This window comes from Convolutriloba macropyga, chromosome 12, assembly GCF_964194025.1.
Source record: "Convolutriloba macropyga chromosome 12, txConMacr16.3, whole genome shotgun sequence".
Lineage (NCBI taxonomy): Eukaryota > Metazoa > Xenacoelomorpha > Acoela > Convolutidae > Convolutriloba > Convolutriloba macropyga.
The window spans coordinates 49,034,314-49,062,111 of record NC_134479.1 but is presented as its reverse complement, the minus strand read 5'-3'; the positions used below and the strand labels follow the sequence as shown (position 1 = coordinate 49,062,111).

General features: G+C 34.6%; 1 protein-coding gene across 1 annotated transcript; it reads left to right on the top strand.

The window, feature by feature from the left end:
• Positions 1–1,013: 1,013 nt before the first annotated feature.
• Positions 1,014–25,167, top strand: LOC142350897 (uncharacterized). The gene is made up of 9 exons (XM_075402905.1): positions 1,014–1,236; positions 9,307–10,361; positions 11,530–11,663; positions 19,286–19,612; positions 20,655–20,878; positions 23,053–23,139; positions 23,408–23,541; positions 23,826–23,974; positions 24,362–25,167. Exons 2-9 carry the CDS (start codon positions 10,294–10,296, stop codon positions 24,655–24,657), a joined length of 1,419 nt encoding a protein of 472 aa, XP_075259020.1. The 5' UTR covers positions 1,014–1,236; positions 9,307–10,293; the 3' UTR covers positions 24,658–25,167.
• Positions 25,168–27,798: the final 2,631 nt, after the last annotated feature.

Below are 27,798 nucleotides of genomic sequence, written 5' to 3'. Positions count from 1 at the left end.
TATTTAATGCAAATTTTTGGTTGCAAATTCAGTTTTAATTTTTTGCTCTTTTTCAATCATAATGGGGGTTATTGGTATCAACAGCGGCTATATTTCGGCAATCTTTCGAGTATGTTTTCGAGTGTTGGCATTAGTTTTTTTCATTGTTTTCAACCATTATTAATTCGTTGCATTACTTTTCTAAGATTGATAAATTTTCTTAGCTGGTTGCCTTGTTTAATTTCTGCCTCGAGGAAACAAAACATGCTGATTTTTAAAATCGGCTGATACTTCGCTTTCCTTGACTTTCTTAGTTGCCTGTTATGTCTTTTTAGATGATTTTTTTATCTTGGTGTCATCGTTTTTGCATCAATGTGATAATAAAGAAGTCTAGCTGTTGACCTTTTGTTGTTTCTTTATTTGTCATGAATCTTACTGTACAAATTGCGCTAGAGCTGGTTTTTATGTCTAATTTTTTTCCTTTTCTACCGGAGAGATTTTCGTTTGAATAATTGTGCGAATCTTCATGCGTGGGTCTTTTGAATTTGTTTAAAAGTGTCGATTAAAGGAAAGAACTCAATTTTCGTATGATTTATGTTTTTATAGCTGCTCCATTATCAATTATCTTTTTCGGATTTGATTTTTTCTATTTTTTCGAACGCTGTCTGAAAAGAGCTGTTTTTGAATTTTAGTTTTTGTTTTAGCAATTTTGGGGGTCAGTAATTTGTCTTTTGCTACACGTACTTTTCATATCTGACCGAACCAGTTTTCTATTTGTCAATTGGTTAATTCGTTTTCTGTCTTGTGATCTTGTCACTTATTTAACAGTTTTTGAGAGAATTTTATCAGCTGATCAAAATGCTTGCCAGCTTTTTGGAATTTTTTTCTCTGTTCACTTTGTGTATATGAATTCTTTCATGCAACGCTAGTATATAATTTTGTATTGCCTTGAAGCAAAATTGTGCTATATGCGAATACATTGTATAATGTATAACCATTATACCACCAACCATAGCTTAGTTGAATTCCAATTTGTATTCATGGTAAGCAAGTAAAGCCTTCAAATTCAGCACTAGTGGTCACATGATTTTCAGTTGAACTCTTTCTTTTCAAATCCGAATTTGTACCATTTGCGTTGAATGCGATTGGTTTACTTAATACACGCCTTTTGCATTGATCCGTTATTCGTTTTGCAAAATTAGAACTGGTTACTGATCATTTTTCCCAGTTGTTTGTTTACTTTGTTTGCACAACAAGGTAAGTTCAACCTAATTTTTGTTTTTGTGTTTGTTAACTGAGGTTTCGTCGAAGCCAATATGAGTTCTTAAGGATATTGCGAGGCAAACCTCATTCACTAACTTCAATTTAAGTTCTTCAAAAATTGGAACTAGGAAGAAGACAATTAACATCATGGAAACTACTATAATTAAGTAGAGTACAAACCTAATAGGAAAGTACTACTATGCATTTTGTCAGCGCTAGTTTTGGTTCGAACTCTGCTATGAGTTGTCTATAGTAGAGGGTAATTTTAAATTTTTAAACAATTGAAAAATGTCTTTCTTTGCATTACAAATAGCAAATAGAAAAGCCATTAATCTGCCATTAATCTTTTTTTTGCATTAATTTTGAGGAAAAACTTTAATTTCATGTAAACCCGAGGCCACATTCTTCAACTATTTTTTAAGAAGAAGACTTCCGCAAGAAAGTTTTTGGAGGCGACTTACGCCAAGCAGACTACTTTTTAGGCTCCCTTATTTGAGTTATCTTATCCTTAAAAAACTAGTTAGGCATCGAACTCAACATGCATTTGTGACGAGGGTAGATTGAAATGAAAATAAATGCCTTACGCATACCGAAAAAAGAGCGATGAAGGGGTCAAAAATTGGCAACTCATAAAACTAATCAACTCGTTCATATCTGCAAAATATAAGATCTACAATTTTGAGGAATATTGAATTCGAAAAAGTTAACATGGCCAGTTCTTGCTGCTACAGAAACCTGGTAGACCGAACTAAACACATGTAACCAAAAAATAGACGGGGTTGCCAGTTACGCACAAATATAGCTGGAAAAGGAGGAGTCGCAATTTTCAATTAGCGCTCTAAGTAGATTGCCGCTTTTTAATTGCTCTTGAACGAAGTTCATTGCAATTATTATAAACGTGTTGGTCTTTTTTAATGCAAATTTTTTGCTTGACCATTTTGCGCTTTTCTTCTAGAACATTCTTTTACTTCTCAAGTGACTTTTTTAGGCTTTCGTTCATTTTTGAGTGATCTCCTTTGCTCGCACTCCGAAGTAAATCTTTTTGCTGGTATAAATTGGTTGCAGCATATATAAAAGAAGTGTCTCATGGCCCAGTGGGTAGTACAATTGGTTAGGGATCGGGAGGTCAAGGGTTCACGGCATGATCAAAAAAATTTTACGACATTCGTCGGTTAATGTTTTGAATTGCGATTAATCTTTGACCTAATTTGAGATTATAACGTGGAAATCCCACAAACTAAAAATTAACATTTTGTGAGGAGACAGAATTTAACGTTACTACTCCTACAAATAACACTTGAAAAGATGAGATGTTCATTGCAATGGCTGGATTTCGCCTGAAAATGCAATATAAAAAATTTCGAGACACTTCAGAATTTCGAATTGCCTGATAATTGGAGCATGTATCGATCTTAAATAAAATTAAGTAAAATTATGCTCAATTACAATTTGGTGGAAACTGGTTTTTTCGATTACTTCACCGTCATTTTTAGATTGGGTACACTGTAGTTAACAGTATGCCTTCTGAGGTAAATTATGACAGAAGCTGAACTCATCTTTCTGGTGAAATTTAGAAAGTCAAGTCTTAAAAATTGGAGCTCATTTAGAGTATCAACAAAATATTGCGCGATTTCAGTTTTTCAGAAGATAAAATTCTGTTATCAATTATAAATAGCCGCCGTCGGCCTCAAAAACGGCGATTGTTTAGGCGCTCTCCTTTCTAAAATTCAAAGAATTTGAATTGTATTGGTGTGCTTTCTTTTTTTGTATGATCTGTTCCGACGTTTTCATGATTTTTAAAGTCGAATTGGAGTAGTGATTTTGGTCACGCCGAAACAGGAAGCGGACAGTGGATCGAAAAAGCGAGTGCTTTTGTGGCGTGAAATATTTCATTCTAAATTTAAATTAGAGTGAGAAAACGGTGTTTGAACAAAAATTCGCATTTTCGCTAGTGTTTTTTTATTTCACTTTGATTTATTACTGTTTTTCGATTTTTAGGATTGGATTTTTTTCGAAATAGTTTTTTTAAATCCATTTCTTGCTCATTCTAGACCCAGTTTTTTGTTTGAACCATTTTTTTTTATCTCGCTAGTGCTTTTTTGTTCACATGCGGCATTCTGACATTGATTGTTAGTTTTTTAAATGGTTTGATCTGATTTTTTTTGTAAATGGTTTTCCCGATTCACTCACAGTCCCTTTTATGTCTGTTTTTTGTTGAGTCAATCAAAATTCTTCGAATTGTACATCAGGACTTGTCCTGCTAAATTTTTTAATTCGCTTTACCTTCTGATCACGTTTTTCGTTTTTACCCAAGTCACGATTTTCACGTTTGACTTCCGACTTACTTCACTCTCTGTTTAAATGAATGGATTTTGAGTTCTATATACTTTATTGTTCTATATACTATACTAAACTTAATCTATTTTGTTTTACGCAATATAGTGAATACGGTCAAAGTTAAAAGGGCAAAATCAATTGAGACGGGATAAACCGATAAGGCCCGGTCATTAAATCATTGAGGTTATCAAAGTTCATTAGAGTGTTTTTTAGCTGATATCGGTATTAATATCGGTATTAAGCTTATTACCTTTCAGTTCAGAAACTGAATTAATTATAGTTTTAGAATCTAACTGAAACTGCTCGCCAAAGTAGAACACTTCTGACACTAAAAAATTGGTCACTTTGTCCACTTTTTCGTTTTTCTGTGTCAAGCCCGATGTGAATCAAGCGCGTCAACGGTGGCTATTTTCCGGCAATGTTGACGCACTTCCATTCATCACTGATGAATTAATACCCCATGAAACAAAAGGAATCCTCAAAAAGAAATCGGGGTTAACAAATTCAATCAAATCTGGGGTTCAGGTTTGAAATGAAGGCAACAAAAACAAAGTTTGAATGACTTCATTGGAGAAAGTCGATTTTAACATAAATTTTAACACAAAACAATATTGAAGAAAATTGATAATCAACAAAAATGGCTGTTCCGATTTTTTGGAAATCTTGCGATCGCAGAAGTAACAATTTCAAATGACATATAAATTTACCTACTTATATTATAAGCTGTTAAAGTGGTTGAAAAAACAATTACGTTCAGGAACAAATAGTGCTAAGAAATCATCACTCGCGAGGAAAGTGCAAAATGTTCGGTTAGATTCTGAAGCGTGAGTTTATCTTTTTTCAATTGAGGTTGTTGAAAAGGTTATTTTAATTTCGATTTTTTAAAAATGGGAAAATTCGAGTCATTTTTAAGACTTAATTTTTATCCTTTGGTTTTCACACAGTTTTTGAAGTGTGACAATCTTTTTTGATTTTTACTGAGGTTTTGAAACGTGACAAAACTGTTTATTCCGTTTTTTTTATTAATTTGTTGTCTTGAATAAGTCGTAAAAGTGCTTGGATCTACAAACAATTATACATTTAAAATAGCCTGGAGGCTATAACAGGTATTAGATCAGACCCTCAACTTTTTATGTAATGGACCCGTATAAAAAGTATAAAAACGTGTCGAAATTAAATCAATATTATCTTGTCGATTGTTTTGATCAGATTGTGAGTTACTTGCTCATTTGATTGTGCCCTTTAAACAGAAATCTTTCCAGTGGCCGCGAAAAATTCTCTATTGAACGTCAAAGCTGTGCAAATTTGCTATAATTTATCATACAGCCTAATTTTTTTTATTTGTGTACTTAGCAACATATTGTGTGTCACTTCTTTTGTAATGAGCTGTTTTTGGTCAAGTCGAGACTCATTTTTCAATCGCCTCAATTGCAAGCTAAACAGCTTGACGAAACTGTTACTTGATATTCCTCACTAGTGAGGGAAATTTAGAGCAGTTGTATAACGGATTTATGATTCATAATTTTTCGGTGCTGTTTTCAAAGTTTTTTTTATAGTAATCAAATCAGCGATTGTTTGATCAATCGAAGTCTTTGGGTTGTTGGTGTTGTTAATGCGTGTTGGTGTGCTTTGATTGTTGGTTTTTCAGGTCATCAGGAAACTTATTGTTTCAAGCGTTGTGCTCTTTACAGATTTTTTTGAAAATATTTTTAGGCACCAAATGAAATATTGGTCTTGTTCTTATTTATTGGATTATCAATGTTAAAGGCAAGTTCATCTGAGAAATGCTGTTTTATTTTTATAGGGGATGTAAGTAAGATTAAGCAAAGGGGAATTGTTTGTGTCTGACCCAAACACTCAAATTTATCAGAGGAAGAGCTGTGATCCGTTGGAACTGTGATCTTTTTTCTGAAACAACAATAATTTTGTCTGTATTAAGCAACTTATAATCGTCACCTTCTCTCAATCACGTTTCTTTAGAACAAAAAGTGCAACTGTCCCGTTGATTGTATACTAATGTCCGCTTTTTTCAAAACTGTTTTATTTTAACTAAAGATGTAACCATTCAGATGATATCATTTTTGAGTTGTTTTTATTGGTTTGCAGTAAGATATGAGAAGTCCTGGATTTAGATCTGTGTCACCATCTAAAATTACAGCGATGACTGGCTAAAATTATATTCAATGGATATTGTTCCGATTTGTTGGCTGCTTAAAAAGCAGTTCGCGATGGTGATTATGAGTGGCTATTCTCATTAGAATGACCTTAGGATACGTTGTGTCTCCGATTGAGTTCCAGTAGGTTTGTCATTGAACTGGTCGCTTGCCCTTTTTCAACTGACCAGGTTCCCAAGGCTCTCATATCATGAAAAGAGGTATCAACCAAAAAATACCCTAGCATGCGTCAATACTATACACGGCTATTCTTAAAGTGAGAGATTTCTGCTTGGAATTGTTATTTATGGCATAGAAGACCTTTCACCATAATGCAAGAAGTGATCTATTCAATCCCTTCTTCAAACAGAATATATTGACAGTAGTGTGTAAAATATATTGCAGCTAGAGAGAAAGACATGAAGACATTTCATTTTATTCAGTTCACGCGTTGTGTAAGACACGTTACGTGCAACCTACATACAATTTGTTGGTAAGAGAACTACCGTTACCTTTCGGTCTATTTCTTATCCTGTTATGCAATAGAAAGAGAAGAATAATGTAGCAGAAAGTTATTTTGACCGAAAAAAAACAGAAGAATACTTAATTTACAACTGAAACGAAAAGCCCCTTCGACAATGAATTTGAGTACAGCTAACACTTTGTAATTCAAGTTTTTCAACAATAATTTAGGTTTTTGTTGTTTTTGTTTTGATTTTTTTTGGTTGGGGAGGGTTTTTCCACAGAATGCAAACAAAGATTTTTTCTTGTAACGCCTGAAATTAGTTTCAGAATTGTGCTTCTGTAATCGGATTATTTAATGGTCGGTTTAATTATGCTGTTGTATTTATGCTAAATTCAAGCCAATTGCTGAGTATATGTTTAATATTCACTTCAGTTATGTCTCTTTTCACTTCGTATTCGTAACTAAATATGGCAGTTTTTGATGCAGTTTTTTTTATAAGTTTACTTTCTTGCAGGCAAAAACTATTTTTTTCCTTGTGTTTGCGTTTAATACATTTTGTTTGCGTTTCATCTGCAGCAAAACTTGTGATTTTGAATAAATTTGTGGCTCCTTTTGTTACTTCTTTCAATCTATTTGTAACACATTGTTGGAAGTTTTTATGGTATGACGTCATTTTATGGTCATTGTTGAGTCATAGCCATAGTTCCTTCAGAATATTAATTTGTGTGTCAAATTGGTGTGCGTTTTGTGGTCCATCTACCGTGTATCCATTTAATAGCAATTAACTAGCTACTTCAGCTTAGATTAGATGTTTCTTCGGAATTGACTGTGGGTGACTTGTGTGCCTCTCTTCCCAAAAAACGCATTGTTTTTTTTGTGTCGCGATAAAAATTTTTTGATGTCTTATGAAACAATTTTTAAAATGATCGTTAAAATTAATTAGTTATTGACATTTTCATTACATTACAGCTTACCTTATAAATAAAAGGGTGATAAGTTAAATGATAGGGGGTTAAATGACTAGGGGTGAAAAAGCGGGATACCAATTAAAAGGCCCAAATTGGGGCATCAGGTAGGCGAGATTACATTTTGACAGCTGTTTATCGTCACGGCTTTCATCTGCTTCCGAACGTAATCCGGAAATTACGAAACAGTCATATCGGCGAAGCGCACGCATCAGTCCGCCAAAGGCAATATCTAATCAGACTAACTCTTTCAGTTTTAGCAAGGTTAATTTGTTCTGGTAAATTGACTTGCATGTTGTCGGATTATGTAACGGCCACTTAATGTTTACTTTGATCGATTGAAGCCAGATCTGCTTATTTTATGCAGTAAAGCAGCGAAAAAATTTCTTTGAAAAACATTTTTTTTTTGAATATTAAGAACTTGTTTTGTGCTCTGATTTGCTTTTAAGTAAATTTTGGTTCAGTTTAATTATTGGGTTCAGTTTTATTATTAAGTGCGAGGTGATCAGGGTTAGACTAAAGGCTGATGAGGCTGCACTGATGGCCATGGTTAGCAAGTTTTGCATTTTCGATTGTTATTTAGAGCTTACTGGCAATCGATTTAGTGAGTTTTGAAATGGCAAGACTATTGTTTCTGAAGTGATAAGTTACTAAAAGTGACCTTTCTTAAGTCTTTGTATTTGTAAGTGTACTGTTAACCGAAGCTGATATACACGCTTGAGGTGGAAGATAATCATGGTTCAAAGGGCGAGCTTGAATTGTCCACTCGAACCGTTTTACTACCCCTCCAATTCCCCCACCCCGCCTCATTTTTATCCTTGCCTTCTTAGGCGTCAAAAATTAATTACAAGTTAATCATATTAACAAAGCTTATTTTGATTAATTTTTGATAAACATTAATTAGCTTTGTTAATGTTTATAAAAAATTAATCAATGTTTACAATAAAGTACAGTTTATAAAGTACAGTCATATAAATGCTCTCCTCTTCAGCCCAGGATGAAATTAATTTCGAATCTAAATATTTTAGTCCTAGCGTATTTTTATCTTTAATCAGCTTGTTTATACTAGTCATGGGTAACTTTGATCTAATCATTTCATCAATTGGACATTCGTAGAACAGGTGTTTAAAAGTTACAAAATCTTTTTCACACGAGTAGAATAATGGGTGGTTTTTAATGTTTTTCAACCATTTTCTTGGTTTTTCCAAATAACTGTTCAAAAATAGCAAATAGAGGACGTTTTTATCTAGCGGTGTCAATGTTTTTATTTTCCAAATGTTTAAGCCTTCGTAGGCTAGCAGCACTGCTTAAGCTTACTGAAACGAAAGCCACCAGCTCGCCTGTCATTTGAGCAATTTATGATTGTTTCTGTTAACCAACATTTTTGAAATTTGTGAGCTCATTAATTCTAAGGAACTACGATTCCATTCAGTTGATGCTCCGTAATGTTAGTCTATGGGCAACGCTTCATATCTTTTCCCAGCAACATAGAAGCTAAACTGTCAACTTTTTAGACCATTGGCCTAAATTTTCTTTTTATCGTTTTTTGGAAAGTAGGCGAACGCCGGTTCATACGTTTATAAGTAAAACTCTAATTTCCGTTTAGCAATAAAAGTTCAGTGTTCTTATGATTTTTCTTCACCTTTAAATTGACTTTAAAATTACTTGTTTTTCGTTATAAGCTATATTTCGTTTTTTTGAGGACCAATTTTAGGTGCACGTGACTACTTGTATTGCTAAATAGATTTGAAAAATATTGGCAAGTACCCTTTTAATGTTTTAATTAAGTTCGCCCAAATTTCGTAAAATTTGAGCTGACAAATTCCGCTTATGTCGTCAACAACTGCTCACACGTAATCAAGTTTTCGCCTAGTATCAAATCCCCGGATTTTCTTACGTCAGCCATTTTGGTGATTTCTAAATGTGAACAAATTTTTCTTCACAAGTTTTGTGATTCTTCTGGACAGTTTCATTGATTAAATCAGTCTTCGGTCAGTCATCTGATTAGAACAAACAAAAGTTTTGTAGAAATTTCGGTTTATTGTTTTTCAACAAATATTTGTTATTTATCGATTTCTGTGATATAAATAAATAGTTGCTATTTAAGTGAGTTAACTGACAGTTGATCATTTTTTTGTTTCAGATAGATCTTGTTGTTGCAGTTGATCAGAATCAGTCTTGAAAGAGCTGCTAATAAAGTGCGTCCTATTTGACAGGAAAACCTCTAAAATTGTGACCTGTTTTTATATGAACGGATAAAACGGTTATTCGCTTCGAACAACTGACGTTATTCGCTTGGAATTATTGAACACGTAAAGTTAAGTTTTATTGAAATTTAATATTGAAAATATTTCTTTATTTGTCCTGAGAAGAACGGTCAATTAGAGGTTAAAGTATACATTTGATAACTTTGATAGTTTTTGCTTCGGTATAGTAACCAACTTTACCTTTATTTTCTCAAAACCGGATTGCTGAAATTTTTTTATTGATCTCAAACAATCCTTTCGGTTATTTGTTGACTTGCATAAAAAACACTGCGTATAATTGTAATTATTTTACTTGTAAGCTATGCATTGGTTTATCTGATTATAATTGTTTGCTGGTTATTACAAAAAGAAACAACTTTATTTGCTAGTATTGTTTTGATCTCTGCTGAAACTAGAGGTCAAAATAACGATTCAGAGGTCGTAAAGTTTAACTATTGTGTTGCTGCAAACGTTTGAGTTGATTGTTGTCTCAAATTAACACGTTTTACTTTTTTCCATCAATAAATATCTTCCTTAGACTAAGCAATTTCCCGGAAATATAATTGATAATAACCAGAATTAGTTATTATTAGAGTCAATAAACTATACTGTGCGTGGAAATATTTGAATAGTTAATTTTTCAGATAGTTTCATTTGTTTATTTTCGGGATTGAAATTTTATTGGCAGAAAAATTTTCGAGTGTTTTAGAATAGAGGTTTTCTACGGCTTATTTTATCTTCGACTTATAGAATTTAAGATAACCCATCTCCTTAGCTTTGTTTATCTGTGCTACAAAAATAGTTACTTATACCTGTTGCTGTTGTTTACCTCCTTTTTGTTTATTTATTGACCAGAAGATTGACTGTCGTGATACGAATACAAGATGGTGATGTTTGTGTGTAATATGTGTGGGGCCAGTTTGAAAAAGAACAAAGTGGAAGAACATTATCGGTTAGTTGAAAAAGTTAAATAAAGGATTTAACGTAGCGTTATGATATTTTTTTGATATAATAATGTCTGAGCAATTTATATGCAATTAATATATGAATAAGTAAGATACTTGTTCAAGCAGGATATTGGGATTTGTTTTGTACACAAACTTGTATAAGGGAGTGGGTTATGATAAAAAAACATTCTGATTTCTGATCTTAGTTTGCAATTCAAAGTGACGATATTTTCTCAACCGAGCGTTCAGACGTGATCAATATTGAACACCAGCCTATATATTTATGCACCCGTACTGCACATTATAGGCAATCAGATTTTCCCCGCAGTGATTCGTAATTTCATGAGTAATTCGCTGTATTTCATATAAGTATTTTCGTGTATTTCATAAGTAATTTCATGTATTTCATAAGTAATTTTGTGTATTTCATAAGTAATTTCGTGTATTTCATAAGTAATTTCGTGTATTTTATAAGTAATTTTGTGTATTTCATAAGTAATTTCGTGTATTTTATAAGTAATTTCATGTATTTTATAAAAAATTTTGTGTATTTCATAAGTAATTCTGTGTATTTCATAAGTAATTTCGTGTATTTCATAAGTAATTTCGTGTATTTTAAGTAATTTTGTGTATTTCATAAGTAATTCCGTGTATTTCATAAGTATTTTCGTGTATTTCATAAGTAATTTCTCTATTTCATAAGTAATTTTGTGTATTTTGTAAGTATATTATCAGAGTCGAGAGTCCCTTAATTAATTGCATAGAACTTAAATTGAATTGTATCAGTTGTTTAATCAGTTGAACTCCTGTATTTGTAAACACCTTTTTAGCATACTATGCATTAAATCTGTCCGCTTTTGATAAGTGGCCATGATTGCAGCAGGATCATAAAGAACAGCAAAGATTTTTTATTTGAGAAAATTTAAATTTTGGTTTTTATTTACAAAGTAATGATAACATTATTTGAAGAGCTCAGGCTTGATGATGATATTACGAAAACGAAAACCAATATTATAAATAGACTTTTTATTAGATGAGCAACACATTAATTAATGAATGGTGCAAATAATACAACACTCGAATCGTTGGGAAAACTTTATTTAACACTTTCAAATGATAACAACGGATAGACAAACAAAGTGTTTTTATTTGTTCTCTGTTGACTGCCTCTAGGTTCCAATGTCGTAATTGTGATGCCGTGAGTTGTATGGATTGTGGGAAAGACTTCTGGGGAGATGACTACATGATGCACAACAAGTGTATCTCCGAACAGGAAAAGTACCAAGGAACTCCTTCCGACTATAAAGGTCAGTCAAGCTCATTCTTATGCGATCATAGAGTCCGTATAAATTGGACTTTTGTTGTGTTAAAAAGGTAATCATTTTGTTCAAGAAATGGAATCTGTGATAATGTTGCATTTTCTTTCCAATGTATTTTTCTAACTTTTCTGGTCGCTGACTCATAAATTTTTAAATTGGATAGTTTAGGATCGGAAATTGTCTTTTTTGTGACAAGTGATAATAATAATGTGAATATTAATTGATTGGAGTTTGATTTTTTTGTGTTGTCTAATTTCAGTCTGTGGCAATGTTAAATATGATCTTCGTGAAGCAGACGCCGTACTCTGTGTGTTAATGATTTGTGATGTTGGCTCGATCTTTTCTGTTTTAGTTGGGTTTTATTATTATGATGAGTTTGGTTTCCTTGATATGCTCTAATTTCAAAACTTTACGCTGCATCATTGCGTTGTAAATGCCGTTTGTTCAAGCAGGCGCTAACGACATGCTCGACAATGTATACCTAGGGTGCAAATGGACTTGGAGATAACTACTGAAAAGACCCGTTTAACGCTGCAACCGATCAATAAAAAGTTTGAATAGGATATACAGGGATACCGAGGTGTGACCAGGTTTGTATAAAATTTTTACATGTCGATAATAACTGATGACAATTAAAGAGACGCCTCGCGTTTTGCGATTTTTTGTTCCGACCCCATCATATGGGGGGGAGGAACTATATACTCAAATGGGTTTTTTTTTGTTCAGTGAATTTTCGCCGATCGATATATTCATCGTAGAAACTTATGAGTGGTATCATTAAAAAGCCCGTCCAGCGTAGATTATAGAATTAAAAAGATTTTTTCGAAATTCATTTTTTACAGGGAGTTATCGAGCTCCAAAATTTTGTGATCATTCTGGCGTTTTTGTTCACTTTTACAGTTTTTTTTTCACTTTTCCGATAAAAGCATGTGTCATATCATTGAAAAGCCCTTTGAAATAGATTATATAAGTTTTTTTTGAAAAATCCCTGATCAGGTAATATATTTTTTTAGTTATCATATTGACATTTTCGTGGTGTCAAAGTGTATTTCTGATGTTGGTTTTAGATTTTCGGTTTTTGGATAGCAAATTACCGTGTAAAAATATTCACTGCGCCTAGGGTAGAATGATACCAATTTCGTAAAACCTTCGAAACAGAATAGATTCAAAAATTTCTAATTTCTGTCTGGAAAAGGCAAAAACAAAATTTTTGGTTTTTGCCAGTTAAGGTTATTAAAAAATTATTAAAAGGCTTTAGAAAGTTAAATTTAAAAAAGTTATGTCACCCTGATTTGGGGTTTTTGAACAATAAAGTTCGAAAACACCAAATCAGATTGACAAAACCTTTCTAAATTTAAATTTCAAGAACTAGCAGATTTGGATCTAGTCTATCCCCCACCAAAGTGGGTATCTATTTTTACGCCGCCCCACGCCTACGTGCTGTTGTTTTGCACAGTGATACGCTGCATCAGGACTCTTGAATTGTAAATGGTAGTAATGAAAAAAAGATAGGGGGCGGCGGAGCAGAACAGATCCCATAATTTTTTCCCCTTGTCTAAAAAACAGGGGTCTTCCAATTATAGGACCCCCCCACCTCAACTTAGTGGTCAGATAACCTATAGCCCCCCCCCCAGTCATAGTAATTATACAATAATGGGGGCTAAAATTTCATGGGGGATATAATGGGAAAGACCGAAATATAGATCTGCACAACTTTAGTTCATATGTAGTTGAAACCTATTCAATAAATGGTCTTTCACATTATAACCCCCTGCAATTATAGCTCCCCATTATGGTATATTTACCATGACGGGGGGTTATAAGTTATATAACCACTAAACTGGGGGGGGTTATAATGGGTAAGACCCCATTATTGAGCCTGTTTCAACTAAAAATTTATAAAAAAATGTGTCGGTCTATCTTTTAGATATGGGGGGAGAATTATGGGATCTATTTCCCCCGCCCTCCGTACCTTATTTCTTATTACTACGTTTTACAATTCATGTGTTGTGATGCAGAGTATTACTGTGCAAAACATTAGCATGTAGGCGTGGGGTGGCGTAAAAGTTACGGGTCGTTCCCATTATAGACCCCCCATGAAATTTTAGCCCCCATTATGGTATAATTACCATGATGGGGGCTATAGGTTATCTGACAACTAAGCTGGTGGGGGCTATATTGGGAAAGACCCAAAGTTACATACCCACTTTGCTGGGGGGGATAGATTGGTTCCAAAACTGATGGTTGCAATAATAGCTTTGACCTCATTCTGATGGTGATAATTAAAATGGGAGTAAATTGTATTGTGTTTGCAGAAATCAAACGTGCGTTCAAATCATCAAAAAAGTTGTGATTTTTGGCAGAGTTGTTTTGCTGCTGATGATTTCGCGCCAAGTCAAAAATTGCAGCGACAAAGAATTTTTTGCTCATCTCAATCTATAGAAGTCAACAGAAGTTATATTGTTGGGAAAAAAGTCGGTGTCCCCAAAGTACTAAATATCATCCCCCCCCCAAAAAAAACATACATACACAAAAACACACACATACCCAAACACACACACACACACACACACACACACACACACACACACACACAATCATGTATGCGTGGAGGGCGTTCGAAGTGGTTGGGGGGGGGGGGTCGGAACATAATGTGCTGTGCACATTATCACGATTCGCCTTGTTCCATCACGTTTCATTAATTGTTGGGGTTTGATGATTATTGTGAATCGTGTTATTCGTAAACTCACGTATTTTTAATTATTTTTTAGTTCGACTGCTAGTTCAATTTCCTCATTGGCAATCTTCTGTGTTTTGTATTAGGGTAATCTGTTCAGTTATCTGTTCAATATAGATCGAGGAAAGATCGGTCTCAGAAAATTAATTATTTTGAATTTTCTTTCAAGTTAACGCTTTTTATTACCTCTATTATTCTTACAATTAACTGCTGTAAAGTGGCCTGAATAAAGTGTCTGACTTTATGTCCGTGTTTTCAATTAATTTTGAAGATACTATTTTCCGCATTTTGCAAATTGTTAATTGTTTTGCTAATTGTTTTCAGTGCTAATTGTTTGTTAAATCTTTTCAGTCCTGATTGTTGTTTAGGGCGGTTTGTTAGTTGATCTTTTTTTGACTCACTTGACTGTTTGTCCTGAGACACAATAAAAAGGATAAAAATTATAAAGTTAAATTTGCCGCGTAGCTCTTTCTCTTTTTCTTTCACTACAATTGTCTTACAATTCCTTATATATACATTTTAGTGAAACTGTTGAGGAAACATGAACTGTTGTTGTACATGACAACTTTTTTCGTTTAAAATCTCCCCATCTTGTTCTGGTCCCTCGCCCAATAAGTGTAGCCTACACGGCAAACTTAATTTTACAATTTTTATCCTTTTTGTGGTGTCCGAGGACAAAAAGTCAAATGAGTCCGAAAAATTAGATCAACTAACGAACAGACCAAAACAACAATGGATACTGAAAATATTTCAAAACAATTAGCATAATAATGAACAATTTGCAAAATTGAAAAAAATATTCAATTTAATTGAAAACACGGATATAAAGTCATACATTTTGTTCATGTCACTTTTCACCAGTTGCAACACTGGCCTGAAACACTCGCCGAGAATCTTTAACTTCCAACTCAGGCTCAAACCTCTTCTGTTTTTATTGTAGGAAGATTTATAGAGTTCATGAAAAGGGTTCAAGAAATTTTGAAAATTTTAAATTTTCGATCAAAAATAGGGACAGACGTTTTTCTTCGGTATGTGGCCTGTGTCACACGGCATTGGCGTAATACTCCTTGTGAATCAAGTCAGCGATAAAGTTACAACTGATAACTCTAATACAAAGTACAGTATTTTTATTATTTAAACCATAAATAGTTTAACAATGACTTAAATGAGGCAACGAAAGTGAAAAAAATTCCAAAGTAAATCCGATAGACCATTGATATAACATTGTACCAATTGAGGTCGGAGGACTTCTCCTCACACGACAGTGGTTGGGCTCGTTTTGGTTTTAGTACCTTAAAGTTTAAGTAGCCCCTTTTCTTTGACTTCAATCAAGTTAAATTTCTTTATATGTACATTGTAGTGAAACTACTGTGGAAACATGAACTGTTGTTGTAATGACAACTTTTTTGTTTGAAATCTTCCCCATCACTTTTTGGTCCCTCGCCCAAATGGTCCAGCTTGCTTAAGCTGAAGGGTACTAAAACTGAAACCAGCCACACTACCTTATTGGTTTTCCGGTCTCAGTTGGTACAGTGTTATATCAATGGTTTTTCGCTCGAATTTTTTTTAGTTTCGTTGCCGCTTTAAAGTGATCGTTAAACGATCTATGTAATGTATACTGTATTATAGTTATCAGTTGGATTTTTATCGTTGACTTGATACACAAGTAGTGTTACGCCAATGCAGTGAGTTAGCATACAGGGACCACATGCTGCAGATAAACGTTGCCCTATTTTTGCTCAAAAATGTTCAAAATTTCTTGAAATTTAGCTCAAGTAAAGAGGAAGTTATCTGATTTGCCGAAGCTTCAGCATCTACAATTTTGCTATCGGTGTGATGGTTGCTTCTCTCGACGGAAGGTAGAAGATTGATTGCTGCGGTCCAGTAAGATTTGAGCACAAATCATAAACCATGGGATCCGGGTCTACCATCAAATGTCTGTTGCTTGAGCCGCTTGAGACAGTTCAGTTGTGGTCCGAGTTATGCGTTTTGTCTAAGGTCACGTTGAGACTTATTTGAGTCAAATGATTTGAGTTGTATTTAAGTCAATTGTCCGAGATTACTTGCTCTGGTGAAGTAAGTTGTTTTTAATATATACAGCTTGTATTTTTCGATGTCTTCCAGGGGTTGCATTTTTCCTACAAACTCATGAATCTTCATATTTCAGCATTTAATCGAAAAGATTCCTGCAATCTCAAATCCTGAATATTTAAATAATATTTCGTATTTATTTTACAGATAAATGATGTTTGTAAACCGAGGATAAAATCTCGGTTGAATATAAGATCAGGTTTTCGAGTTCCACGGGGTCGAACACTGTTCTTGAAAATTCTTACATTTGTAAGACAAACATTGTTTATAATTTTGTATTTGGTGGCAGGATACAAACAACTGGACTTAAAGGTAATGCAATCCAAATGCATTTTTCAGCTATCTGATGAGAAAAATCATAGACTTATCGTTAACGCAATAATAATAATAATAATAATAATAATAATAATAATAATAATAATAATAATAATAATAATAATAATAATAATAATAATAATAATAATAAGAATAATAATAATAATAATAATAATAATAATAATAATAATAAAGGCTTTAGGGATTCAGTCCCAGGGGTTTCATAAGTTCCCTGTTTGGTAATTACTGTCACAGATTCAGTTTGTTAAGGTCTCTGCAGTCCGAGCAGTTGCAAAAAATCCTCCAAGTGCAGACATTGTTGAAGTCATATTTTTGATCGAAGTACAATGAGTAAACATCAGAAAGCTTCCCCTTGATATTCGGTGTTTCGCACACATCTCCTGAGAGATACCGGCCGAATAAATTTGCGAGGTGGGCAGCCCTATACCAGAAGTCACTTTCTTGCTTTTGCAACTTGTAAACTTTGCATTTATACTGAGTGATTTGACCAGCTCTGGTAATTTGCTGTTCCCCAACGCTAACGTAGTTCCTCCATTCAACATCAATTTTGTTCTTAACGATGGATATGAAGGTTAATAGTACATGCAGCTCGTGATAAAGAGAGAGGGGTAGAAGATTCAGGATTTGCAAGCTGGTCTTGTAGTCATTGTCTTTTCTATTGAAAATCCATTTAACCGCTCTCTTCTGCACGTTTTCAATGATTCGCAGATCGGTTTTGCTAGCCTTGAATAGGATAGCTCCATATGACACAATAGGTACTATGTAACTACGATAAATTGCTTTCTTGGTTTGCCAAGCTGTAGTGTTGAGCGTGCTTCTTTTGATCATGTAGAAACACTTGAGAGCTTTGGTGGTTTGCTTCTCTACATGACTCGCCCAGCTAAGAGATTCGGAGACCTGTATTCCAAGGTCTTTTTGCACTGCCGCTGTATTAAGAATATGCGCTCCCAGTGCAACTGACGCAGTCCCCTTGAAGGCAACAACGTTGCACTTTTTTAGATTCATTTGGTTTTCTGAGCACCATTTCCAGAGTGTATGTCCATCTATTTGGAGAGTAACTGCATTTTGTGATATGATCTTAAAATCGTCTGCATATCCAAACAATTTCGACATTAGTTGACTGGGGAGATCGTTGATGAAAAGAATGAAGAAGAACGGTCCAAGTACTGAGCCCTGTGGAACTCCACTTGATGTTTCAAGATACCGGGAGTAGGAGTTCCCGATGCGGACCCTTTAAGACCTGTTGCTCAGATAGCTTTCCAAGAGTGCTAATAGGGGTCCTCCAAAGCCCAGAATCAACAACTTCTCCAACAGCTTCTCATGACAGACTTTGTCAAAAGCCTTTTCGAAGTCCAAATACAGCGACAACAATGTCGGTTGGTTGATGTTTTCAAACACTTCGTTGAGATAACAGATCATTTGGGTTGTTGTTGATCTGCCTTTCCGAAATCCATGCTGATCATCCGATAGTAGACTTTCAACACGGGGGTAGAGTTTTTCGAAAATAAGACGCTCTAACACTTTTGAAACACAATCGAGCAAGACAACACCACGGTAGTTTTTGACATTTTGTTTGTCACCATCTTTGAAGATAGGAATCACTTCGCCTCTTTTCCAGTGATCGGGAAAGGTTGACTTGTTAGATATGGTGTTGAAAAGCAATTTTAGCGACTTCGCAAGGCTTTTGGGCAATGCCTTCAAAGGGAGATTTCCTAAGCCATCCATCCCTTTGGCCTTGCCTGGTTTCAGTTTTTTTCAGAACTGCGCATATCTCTGACTTTTCGAAGTGAATGCTTTGAAGAGCGGGCAAGGGAGTGAGAGGTTTTCTTTTGTAGTCAGATTTGGTAAAAACTGTTTGGAAGAAAGTGCGAACCTTCAATAATGCGAACCTGGACAAAAATTACCTCCGATATAGGTACCATATTATCGGAACAGCTGCACTACGTGGTTTTCTCTATGTTTCATTCATCGCAAACTAATTTTGTCTTCATCACCATCAATTTAATCTCTAACCACCCTGGTGGTCATTTTAAATGTTCTTCTTTTAAACGTTGCAATAAAAGATCATGTTAAACGTTGTATAAGCTTTATCTATGTATAAGTTCAAAACTATTGAGTTTGATTGGTCACTTTTCGAGTTACCATGGTAACTCGTCTCGCGCAAATAAAAGTTTTCTGCTTAAATTTTCTAAGTTCTTCTACACTTCGGACAACCCATATTTGATACACGTATTTACTCTTTCTTCAAACTTGATTCATCTCGGCACATTTTCTGTAAACCTCTGTCAGTCAGATCACTTCAGTGCCCGAAGGTTTTCGGCGTGGGTAATACAAGAAACAAATATTGTGTTCATCTTAGCCTATAAGATAATTTTTATAAGAGACAGTTCAATGTAAATGGATTCTTTAAAACAAGTAGAGACTCCGAAATTTTGAATTTTTGTAGGCGATCAGAAGCAAGAACAATGGGTTGCCAATGTGACGTCAGTGATTGAGACATATTCAGGAAACCCTCAAGTGAAGAACCTTTTGCGCATGTGTGTCGACTGTCCTAACTTGCCCAGGAAGCAGAAAAAATTTGTTAACTTTGTCAAGAGTTCTTTCAACGAGAAAAACCAGAAGATTGTGTGTGAGGCATGGGATATCATTGAAAGGGCTTCCAAAATGAGTATTAATGGGAATCAAAGTCAAGGTCAACAAAAACAGGAAGAGGAAGAAGAGAAAACGGAACAGGATCAAAGTGCAAATATTACCTCGAACAATCATTCCCCTGGTTTGTAAAGAAAGAGATAGCTAGCTATAATGGCCTTTGTAGTTGACTAAATAAGTTTTTTGTTACCGAGGCTGGATTGATTTTTTTGCTGGGTCAAAGTTTTATATTGCGCGAGTGCTGGAATTTTCAAGTGAAATTCTGGACATTCTCCACTGTAAATGAATGCTGTTTAAGTTATCGTTAGTTGAGATTCGCCAATAGGAAAAGTGCCCTTATTTCTTCTTCATTACTAGGTCTCAACTTTCACAATGAACTATCGATTTTCCATTTATCGCCCTTGATAAAGTTTTATTGAGCAACATTGTAATTAGAGGACTGATTTGGAAAACATTTGATTTTTCGAAGACGACTTGTATGATCGCAGACTTAATCATGACTTTCAGTAAGAATAATGTGGTCTTTCCCATTATAGCCCCCCAGAAAATTATAGCCCCCCAAAAATCAAGTTATAGCATACAATTAAATTCATCATTTATGCTTACAATTGTTGGGCAATGCTTCACTTGAGGGATTATATCATACTCTTGAAAGAGCGCTATTGTTTCCCATTTATGTTTGCAGGTTTCTACAATTTTCATTAAGTTCATAGGAGCCATTTCGTATTATCTCTGTAGCAGCTGAAATGCGGTTATGAGAAGTCAACTAAAATCAATTGTAATGGGCAAGCCCATGTCATCATCCGGCGGCTCGCCTACAATGATTTCTGATTTTGTGTTAAAGAGGTGGTTATGAATTTTCATCTGGGGGGGGGGGGCTATAGGTTACATGCCCACTAAGCTGGGGGGGGGCTATAATGGGAAAGACCCGAATAATGCACGTGCTCATTTTTTCCTTCGATAGCAGTTAAAATGGAAGGTTGATCCTATATAATTAAATAAAGGGAACGTCCGATACTTAAGAGAATATCAGAAAATCGATTTTCGAAAATTGAAAGTTGAGCTGCAAGTTTTTATACAACTGTTAACTGTAAAGTTATCTAGTTTTAGTTACTAGAGATCTTATTAGTTTTTTGTTTATCGAAACAACAGAAATTTTGTTTCAGAAGAAACCGATGGTGCTACATCAACTAATATTGATCAGCAAAACGACTCCTTAGACTCCACAACAACAACAACAACCACAAGTGAACAACAGTTAGAAGACAATGAAAAAGATTTGTCATCATCATCACCGTCGCCAACGCGTGAAAAAAGAGCATCGCAAGCTGAAGAAGACGAAGTGAGTGATGAACAAAATGGTGCTAATGCAGAAGAGGACAGGAACCAGGTTAGTTCTTAATAGCCAAATAAATTGGGTACCAGTTTCGTTTCCCCTCGGAACAATTTTTTTTAAATTTCCAATGTCATGTGTGAACAAAATGAGTTTCTTAATAAGTTTGCATTGCTTAATTTATATTTACATTGCTTTGTATTTAATTTCAGTCTTGGGATACGATCTCTATTTCACGATCAATAAGTTGGATGTAACCAGTCGTGCTTATGTTGGAACGATTTTATGTTATGCCGGTTCTATTTATTATACATCGTAAGGGTTCTATGGCTCTATGTATTACACTTAAATAGACACTAATCACTAAATTCAAAATCTTTTTCTATTGCTCTGAAGCTGTAAGCTGAGCGTGGCTATATAGCGATTGTCGTGCTTTTTGTTTTGGTTTCCTCGTCTGAAGGGAATTTTTTCCCCAGAACAATAATTTCAATATTTTCTTCAGGCCCCCTAAATTTTTGCTCTTATGTAGTTAAAAATTACTTATCTCTTTTTAACTGACTTTAGTACTAATAAAGAACTTGCAAGTGATGAGGAATGGAAATACTGAAAATCCGAATTTCAAATAACATTCAGTTTTTCAGTAGTTTATATTGATTGCGTCTGCAACTCTCGCAACTAAATTCTCATGTTTTTGTGCCTTACGGGTCTGTTTTGTAGCTATTTTGGGCAATCAAATGGCTTAGTTTTGGTACTTGAGAGATCAATTTTTCTGGAAAATGCTGGCCTTTTTCAAGAGCAACCAGCTATATCAGTTTTATAAGACATACATTCATCCAATTTATCAATATGGAGTATTAGTTTCTGGCACTGCAGGCAAATCAATTCTAATCAAGATTGAAAAGCAAAAAATGATAATCCGAAACTCTTTTAATCTCAGCAAACATGTTGCGTTTTTGAGATTTTAAAATCTTTAAATCTTAAAATCTGCTAAGTCAGAGAACTAGATGAGTTGTTTAAGTAACTGACAAAAATTCTGAGACGAGAATCTGAATACCCCGATGTTACTAACTTCACGACAGAAGAAGCTTCAGAGCTGCTAAAATCTTGAGAAACAAAGAAATATTAGCATCAAATAATTTAAAAAATGACAACAGGGTACGATTAATTTTCGATAAATTTGTTCAGTTGGTTAAAAAGATTTTGACATTGTTACTAAGGGGCAACAAGTAGGGGCTGCATAAATTGTTGGGCGATTTTCCTGATTTGTATATGTGGTAATGAACATTAAGCTTATTCTGCGAGGGCTCATTTCTACTGGGATGCGGCTATAAATCACGAGTCATAACTTGGTTTAGTGTAATGATCACTGGAATCAGACTGATCAATTGTTTGCACAAGACACAACACCCGAATGAGTAAATGTCCGCATGGTGCTGTCTCAGAATGTCGTAAATTTTGTTGAGCATGTACTTTGACTTTATTTTCAGCAAAAATTTATTATATTTAAAAAATGCTTCTCATCAATTCAGACTACGGCTGTTTCTATAATATCAAAACTGGCAAGACGTTTATAAACGATAATTGGTGTTTTATATTTTTAAATTGAAATATAATCAAAAAAGATTTTCCACAGATTTGGCCGCGTTTGCAGCGTCTTAAGATGCTTCAGTAAATAATTGTGATTGAAAATTGTTTTTTATTGTGCTAAGCTTAATAATGATTATACGTCATATCTCTTATCTGCACAATATTTGAAATGTTCAGTTATTTTTAGCATTAGGTCCTAGTTATTTGATTCGCAAGCATCGTTCAGCTAAGACTCTAAGGTCCCAATCATAATATTAGAATAAAAGATTGACAAGATTCCCTTTTGTTTGTTTTTAATTGAATAATAACTTTTAATTTTCAACAAACAAGAATATCATATTGTTTTCATAGCTTTCTTAAGTTATTGTCTTTCTCAGGAAATTTTTAGTGCTAAATAAACACAGTGAGACAATTTTTGTCAGCAAAATCAACACCCTGGCGTAAAGTTTAGTGTTTTCAATTACATTTGTTTTGTCGATTTATCAGTAGATCAACGAAAATCTCAAATTTTCAGTTATTGTGGCGAATTGTAAAATTCTATGTCAAATAGTTTTCATGATATATAGCTCTAACTGTGAGTGTCTGGTTGTTCTTGGCCACGAAATGAATTATAAACTTTGTAATTAGATAACTGACTTTTTCAGGCCTCCGGTGTAGAAAGTGAGAAAGCGAAGAAGAAAAAAGCCAAGAAAGAGAGGAAAGAACAACTAGCTGCTCTGCAAAACTGTGAGGTAAGATCAAGAACAATAATATTAAACGCTTAAGTTTTTTTAAAAGATAAACTTTGCGTTGAGACTTGGAAATTGCCTTTCAAATTGCTTGGAGATTGAAATAAATAAAGGAAGACGCTTGCGGGTAATTAGAAGATTATAAACTTTGATGTTAAGCCATTGTCTTTTTTTTCTACGTTTTAGGCTCTTTCGTTTTTTACGAAGCTTCGCGTTTCGAATTCTGCAATGTGTTACAATGTTGAGAAATCAAATTGATATGTTGTTTTAGGGTAAAAAGATGTCAAAGAAACAGTTGAAGAGATTGAGAGAAGAATCAATTTCAATGGATTTGGCTTCTGGTTCTGCTGAAGAATCGAATCAAATGACAGCAATGAATGGAATTGATCAAACAAGTGCCAACAGGTTGAAAAAGGACATTTTTCATCTGACTTTATAAAATTATGTATGGGAACTATATGCTAGACTGACTGTTTTCTCTTCAGCCAATGAATTTGATTTTTTTGTACTACTATCTGTTAAAACCCCCTCTCTTCCTACCGACTACCGAAGCAAACCGCTCGCCGGTAGTTTGAGAGCAATTCGACCGACGTTAGTTGGTTATCTTTTGATTTAATGCACAGGTTGATACATTCTGGTACAATTTCAGTTTTCAGAAATTCATATTGTAGGGCGTTTTTTGTTGTTAGGAAAGACAAGAAAAATAAGAAGAAGCAGCGTGAACACAAAGAGAGCGTGCATGAGGTGATCTGTGAAGAAAACGGAACTGAAGAGAGCGAAGAAGCGAGGAAGCCGGACATTCTGGCCCAAATTAGACTGGACGACAAAACCATGAAAGGTATTTAAAACCATGAAATACAAGAAATTTATCTCAAAATATTGCGACTGAAATTCGACCATCGAGAGTGAAGTGAAGTTGACATATCGAAATCTTGATGTGGTTTATAGGAATGAGAGAAAAATTAGTAACTTTTCCTTTATGGGGATATGCACTATTTTCCCTGTGAAGTAGATTTTCTAAAGTTGATTTGAGGAAGTCTGTTCAATACCTGTCTTGGGCCAAGGATTTAATCCTGGGATTGCATGTGATTGAATTGACTATAGACTGTATACTACCCAAATGAGAGTTAGAAATCTTTAAAATGGCGTTTGTTACTTAACTTTATAAAGGCTCCAAAGATGTGAATGGTTGAGCATCATTTATAGTCAACTTTACTGCTTTCAGGAATACCAAAGAACGCCAATATAGAACCTGACAATAGCCAAGACGAAGAAGAAAGCGAGAAACAAAAAGAACGAAGTTTCAACTGGCATAAGGCAATCAAAACTGCGCTGAAAGCCGAAGACGATCATTCGTTATCGATGAAAAAGTTACGAAAGAAAGTTTTGGCCGAGTTCATGACTCATGGAGGGGATGGAAAGTTCAAAAACGAAACTGAAATATGGGCTTTGTTCGACAAAAAACTGCATTCGTACCCAAAAGTGAAGATTTTAAAAGACAGGGTTACTTTAGTCAAGTAAATTGAAAAACTTTTCTGAACGAAAACAAACTTTGATGTAGTGAAATTGTGCTGACGCGATGATGGCATTAAAAAACTGTTTTTAGGAAACTAAATAAGCAAATTGTGGTTGTTGTGATGTGATAAAGTTGTTTTATGTTGAAAGGGAGAGCTACAAAAACAACTATGGTTCGTTTGATCTAATTCTTCGAAGTTTCATAAAACGAAACAAAACGTAAACATTAATTAAATGGCTGTACCTACAATCGTATTGACAATGATTGATACTGAACTCATCATTTTTGAGTTTATGGCATCTATATTTCTTTTTCATAATGGTTTTTTCAGCTCTATTGATGTTTGATAATGACTCTCCTTAGATATAACATTTAATATCAGATGAATATGTAGCAGCTAAATGCTTATTATTTTTAGTGCATTGGCAAAGTGTATTGATGTGATCGATACTGGACAGAAAAGAAGACTGGAAACAGTGCGATTGGAGCTTAAATAAGAAAACTTTAAAGCCTTGTTTTCATTTTGGGTCAGAAACAATTTTAATCGAGCCTGTAAATAACTTTTAATAGTCACAGAGCGATAGATGCGGTTATTATTGACCTTTCATGGGTTTTTAAGACTCGAAGATGAGTATTTTTAATCTACATGTTTTTTTAAGATGAAGTAAGTTGTTCCTCTCTTGAACTCTGACCTCTTTGTTTTCAAACATTGAATTCTGTTTGAGAACCTACCTACCCCACACCATGGCCCACGCTAACCACTAGCACGGAAGTGGAGAAAAAAGCGAGTGGTTTTGCGGCGTGATTTTTTTCCATTCAAAGTAGAGTGAGAAAATGGTTTTTGAAGAAAAATCCGTTTCCTCAATTGTGATGAGACTAGTCATTAGTTTATGACATTAATGAGGGCTTGTAGGGGTCGGGGTTTGGCAGTTCAAAATTTTTGTCAAAAATTGATTTGTGAGAGAATGCTGCGAAGAGTAATTATTGACATAACTAAAATCAGGAGAATTAGTTGAACTCAAATAGCGTTAAACATCATCAATTTGAAGTGACGCCGACAATGAATTTGTTTCTCAAAAGAAACTCATTTGTAGTTAATTTTTTTGTTGTAAAATTACTACAATGGAAGGCTATAGGTTAATTGACCACTAAGCGGTGGAACTCTAACTTGCCGATTTTTTAACCTGTCGTCTCCCCTCCTTCTAAATAACTGTCTCAAAATGACTTTCTTTTCTCAAACTGAAAGTTACTTGAGGCAAAAATTGATAAAAAAAACAAGTGGTAGAGTCTTTTCTAAATCAGAACAAGACTCAGCAATTAGTTGAAAAATAACAGATTCCTTCCATCATGGTTTTATCCTCAACCTTTTTGCAAGACTGCAGGCCTACGAAGCTAAATCAGCCACTTTTGGCCATCTGCAAGCTATGTTTCAAATTGATGCCGTCTACGTGTCATTTTCTTCAACCAAAGATCATGGTTTGCAGTTCAATAGATTCTTTTTGTTTTCAAAATTAACTTCAAGCTTAGGCTTTTTTTTGTAGTTTAATCAAAATTGATAGCAATGAATTGACATTTCTTGTGATTGGAATAGAATTTAATGGGTTGTCAGAAGGTTTATTCCCCAGAGGTAAAGATCCACTTTTGTATAAATCTACAAAATTGCATTGCACGTTACAAAGGTCTGTTGACGAGGTTTTCACTTTCTGACGTGAAACTCGGTTTGGTTTTAATTTAATTACAATAAAACAAAAGATTTGTTTAACGTAACGTCGGTAAAATTACCGCCAACTTTGCTTAATTGGATGACAATAGCATCAGTTTGTTGCATGAAATGTGGAGCTGGACAAAAACAGAATAAATGCAACGAATAAAACATTTTGCAGTCAACAGCTAAATGGACCCCATTGGGAAAACTCCAATTCCTTAAAACCACTTTTGATCAGTATGTCTTTGTAAATATCAAACAAATGGCCCGTCAACCTGTTAAACTTTACTATGGAAAACTTAAAAACTTGGAATAAACTCGGAATCGCATGCGAGAAAATGTGTCAATTAGACTCAATTCTGAAAAAAATGGCATTTCTCAATATAGAAGCCGCCAATTGAATTAACATTTAACCCCGAACACGCAATTCGACCCGAAAAAACCACAGACAAATTTGAATTTGCAACCCGCAATCTAAACACGAATTGTCCAAACAACGGGTTCCAGGAAAACAGAAAGCCCAGAGAGAAGAAAAATGACCGAAGAAATTAGTGCCTACCTGCGGTTTTTCCAAATTTTTCGCTCGGATGTGTCAAAAATCTAAACAATTTCAATATACTCCTAAAAGTGTAACTTCAGTAGCAGAAGTCAATATTGGCTTTAAGTTCGATGTACAAACAATGAACAATTTAACAATGAACAAAACTATTCAATATTTATCCGATGACAAAAGGAATACTGCCTTAGCTTCCTCTCAACCTGATGTGATTGAATCTGTATATATGCAAAACAGTCAACAGTAGTAGTAAGGTATCTTATGGGCAAGCAACGGGGGGGGGGGGGGGGAGAGACAATTGGGTGTTACCGTGTTCGGGGGGGGGGGGACACGAAAAATTTTTTCGAAAAGTTGATAGCTTTTGGCGTTTTGGCAAGTGCCGAAAACGCCAAAAACTATTCACTTTTCGAAAATCTTTTTCTTGCCCCCCCGTTGCGAACACAGTAACACCCAAATGCCCCCCCCCCTCCCCCGTTGCGTGCCCAGTAAGACACATTTTTGGTAAATATCTGATTTGTTGACGTTTTTGATAGGTATGGTTTGTTTTAGATGTTTGTCGGGAAGTAGAACTGCTGTTTCAGTGGTTGTCATTTTGTAATCAGCCCAGGTGAGCCTCATCAGTGAAAAAAAATTTTTGAAAAACAAATTTAAAAAAGTTGAAAAGTTCAAAGTGTTAAAATTGCGTGAATTGTATTTTGCGCTGGGTTTCAGGTCTCAAAGGCAATTTTTTGTTGACCTCATCTCACCTGGTGGGCCTAATCATTGAAAAAAACTTTAAAAACTTTTTGGAAAATTCAAAAATTTTGAAGTATTAAAGTTGTGTGAAATTCAGTTTGCGCTGGGTTTCAAGTGTTACAGTTTATTTTTTGTGGACATCATTTTACC

Bases quoted from the DNA above. Each gene is read 5' to 3' on its own strand.
- LOC142350897 (XM_075402905.1), top strand. From the start codon at position 10,294: ATGGTGATGTTTGTGTGTAATATGTGTGGGGCCAGTTTGAAAAAGAAC. The intron at 11,664-19,285 runs GTCAGTCAAGCT...GAATTTTTGTAG, and splicing joins AACTCCTTCCGACTATAAAG to GCGATCAGAAGCAAGAACAA. The intron at 19,613-20,654 runs GTTTGTAAAGAA...ATTTTGTTTCAG, and splicing joins CTCGAACAATCATTCCCCTG to AAGAAACCGATGGTGCTACA.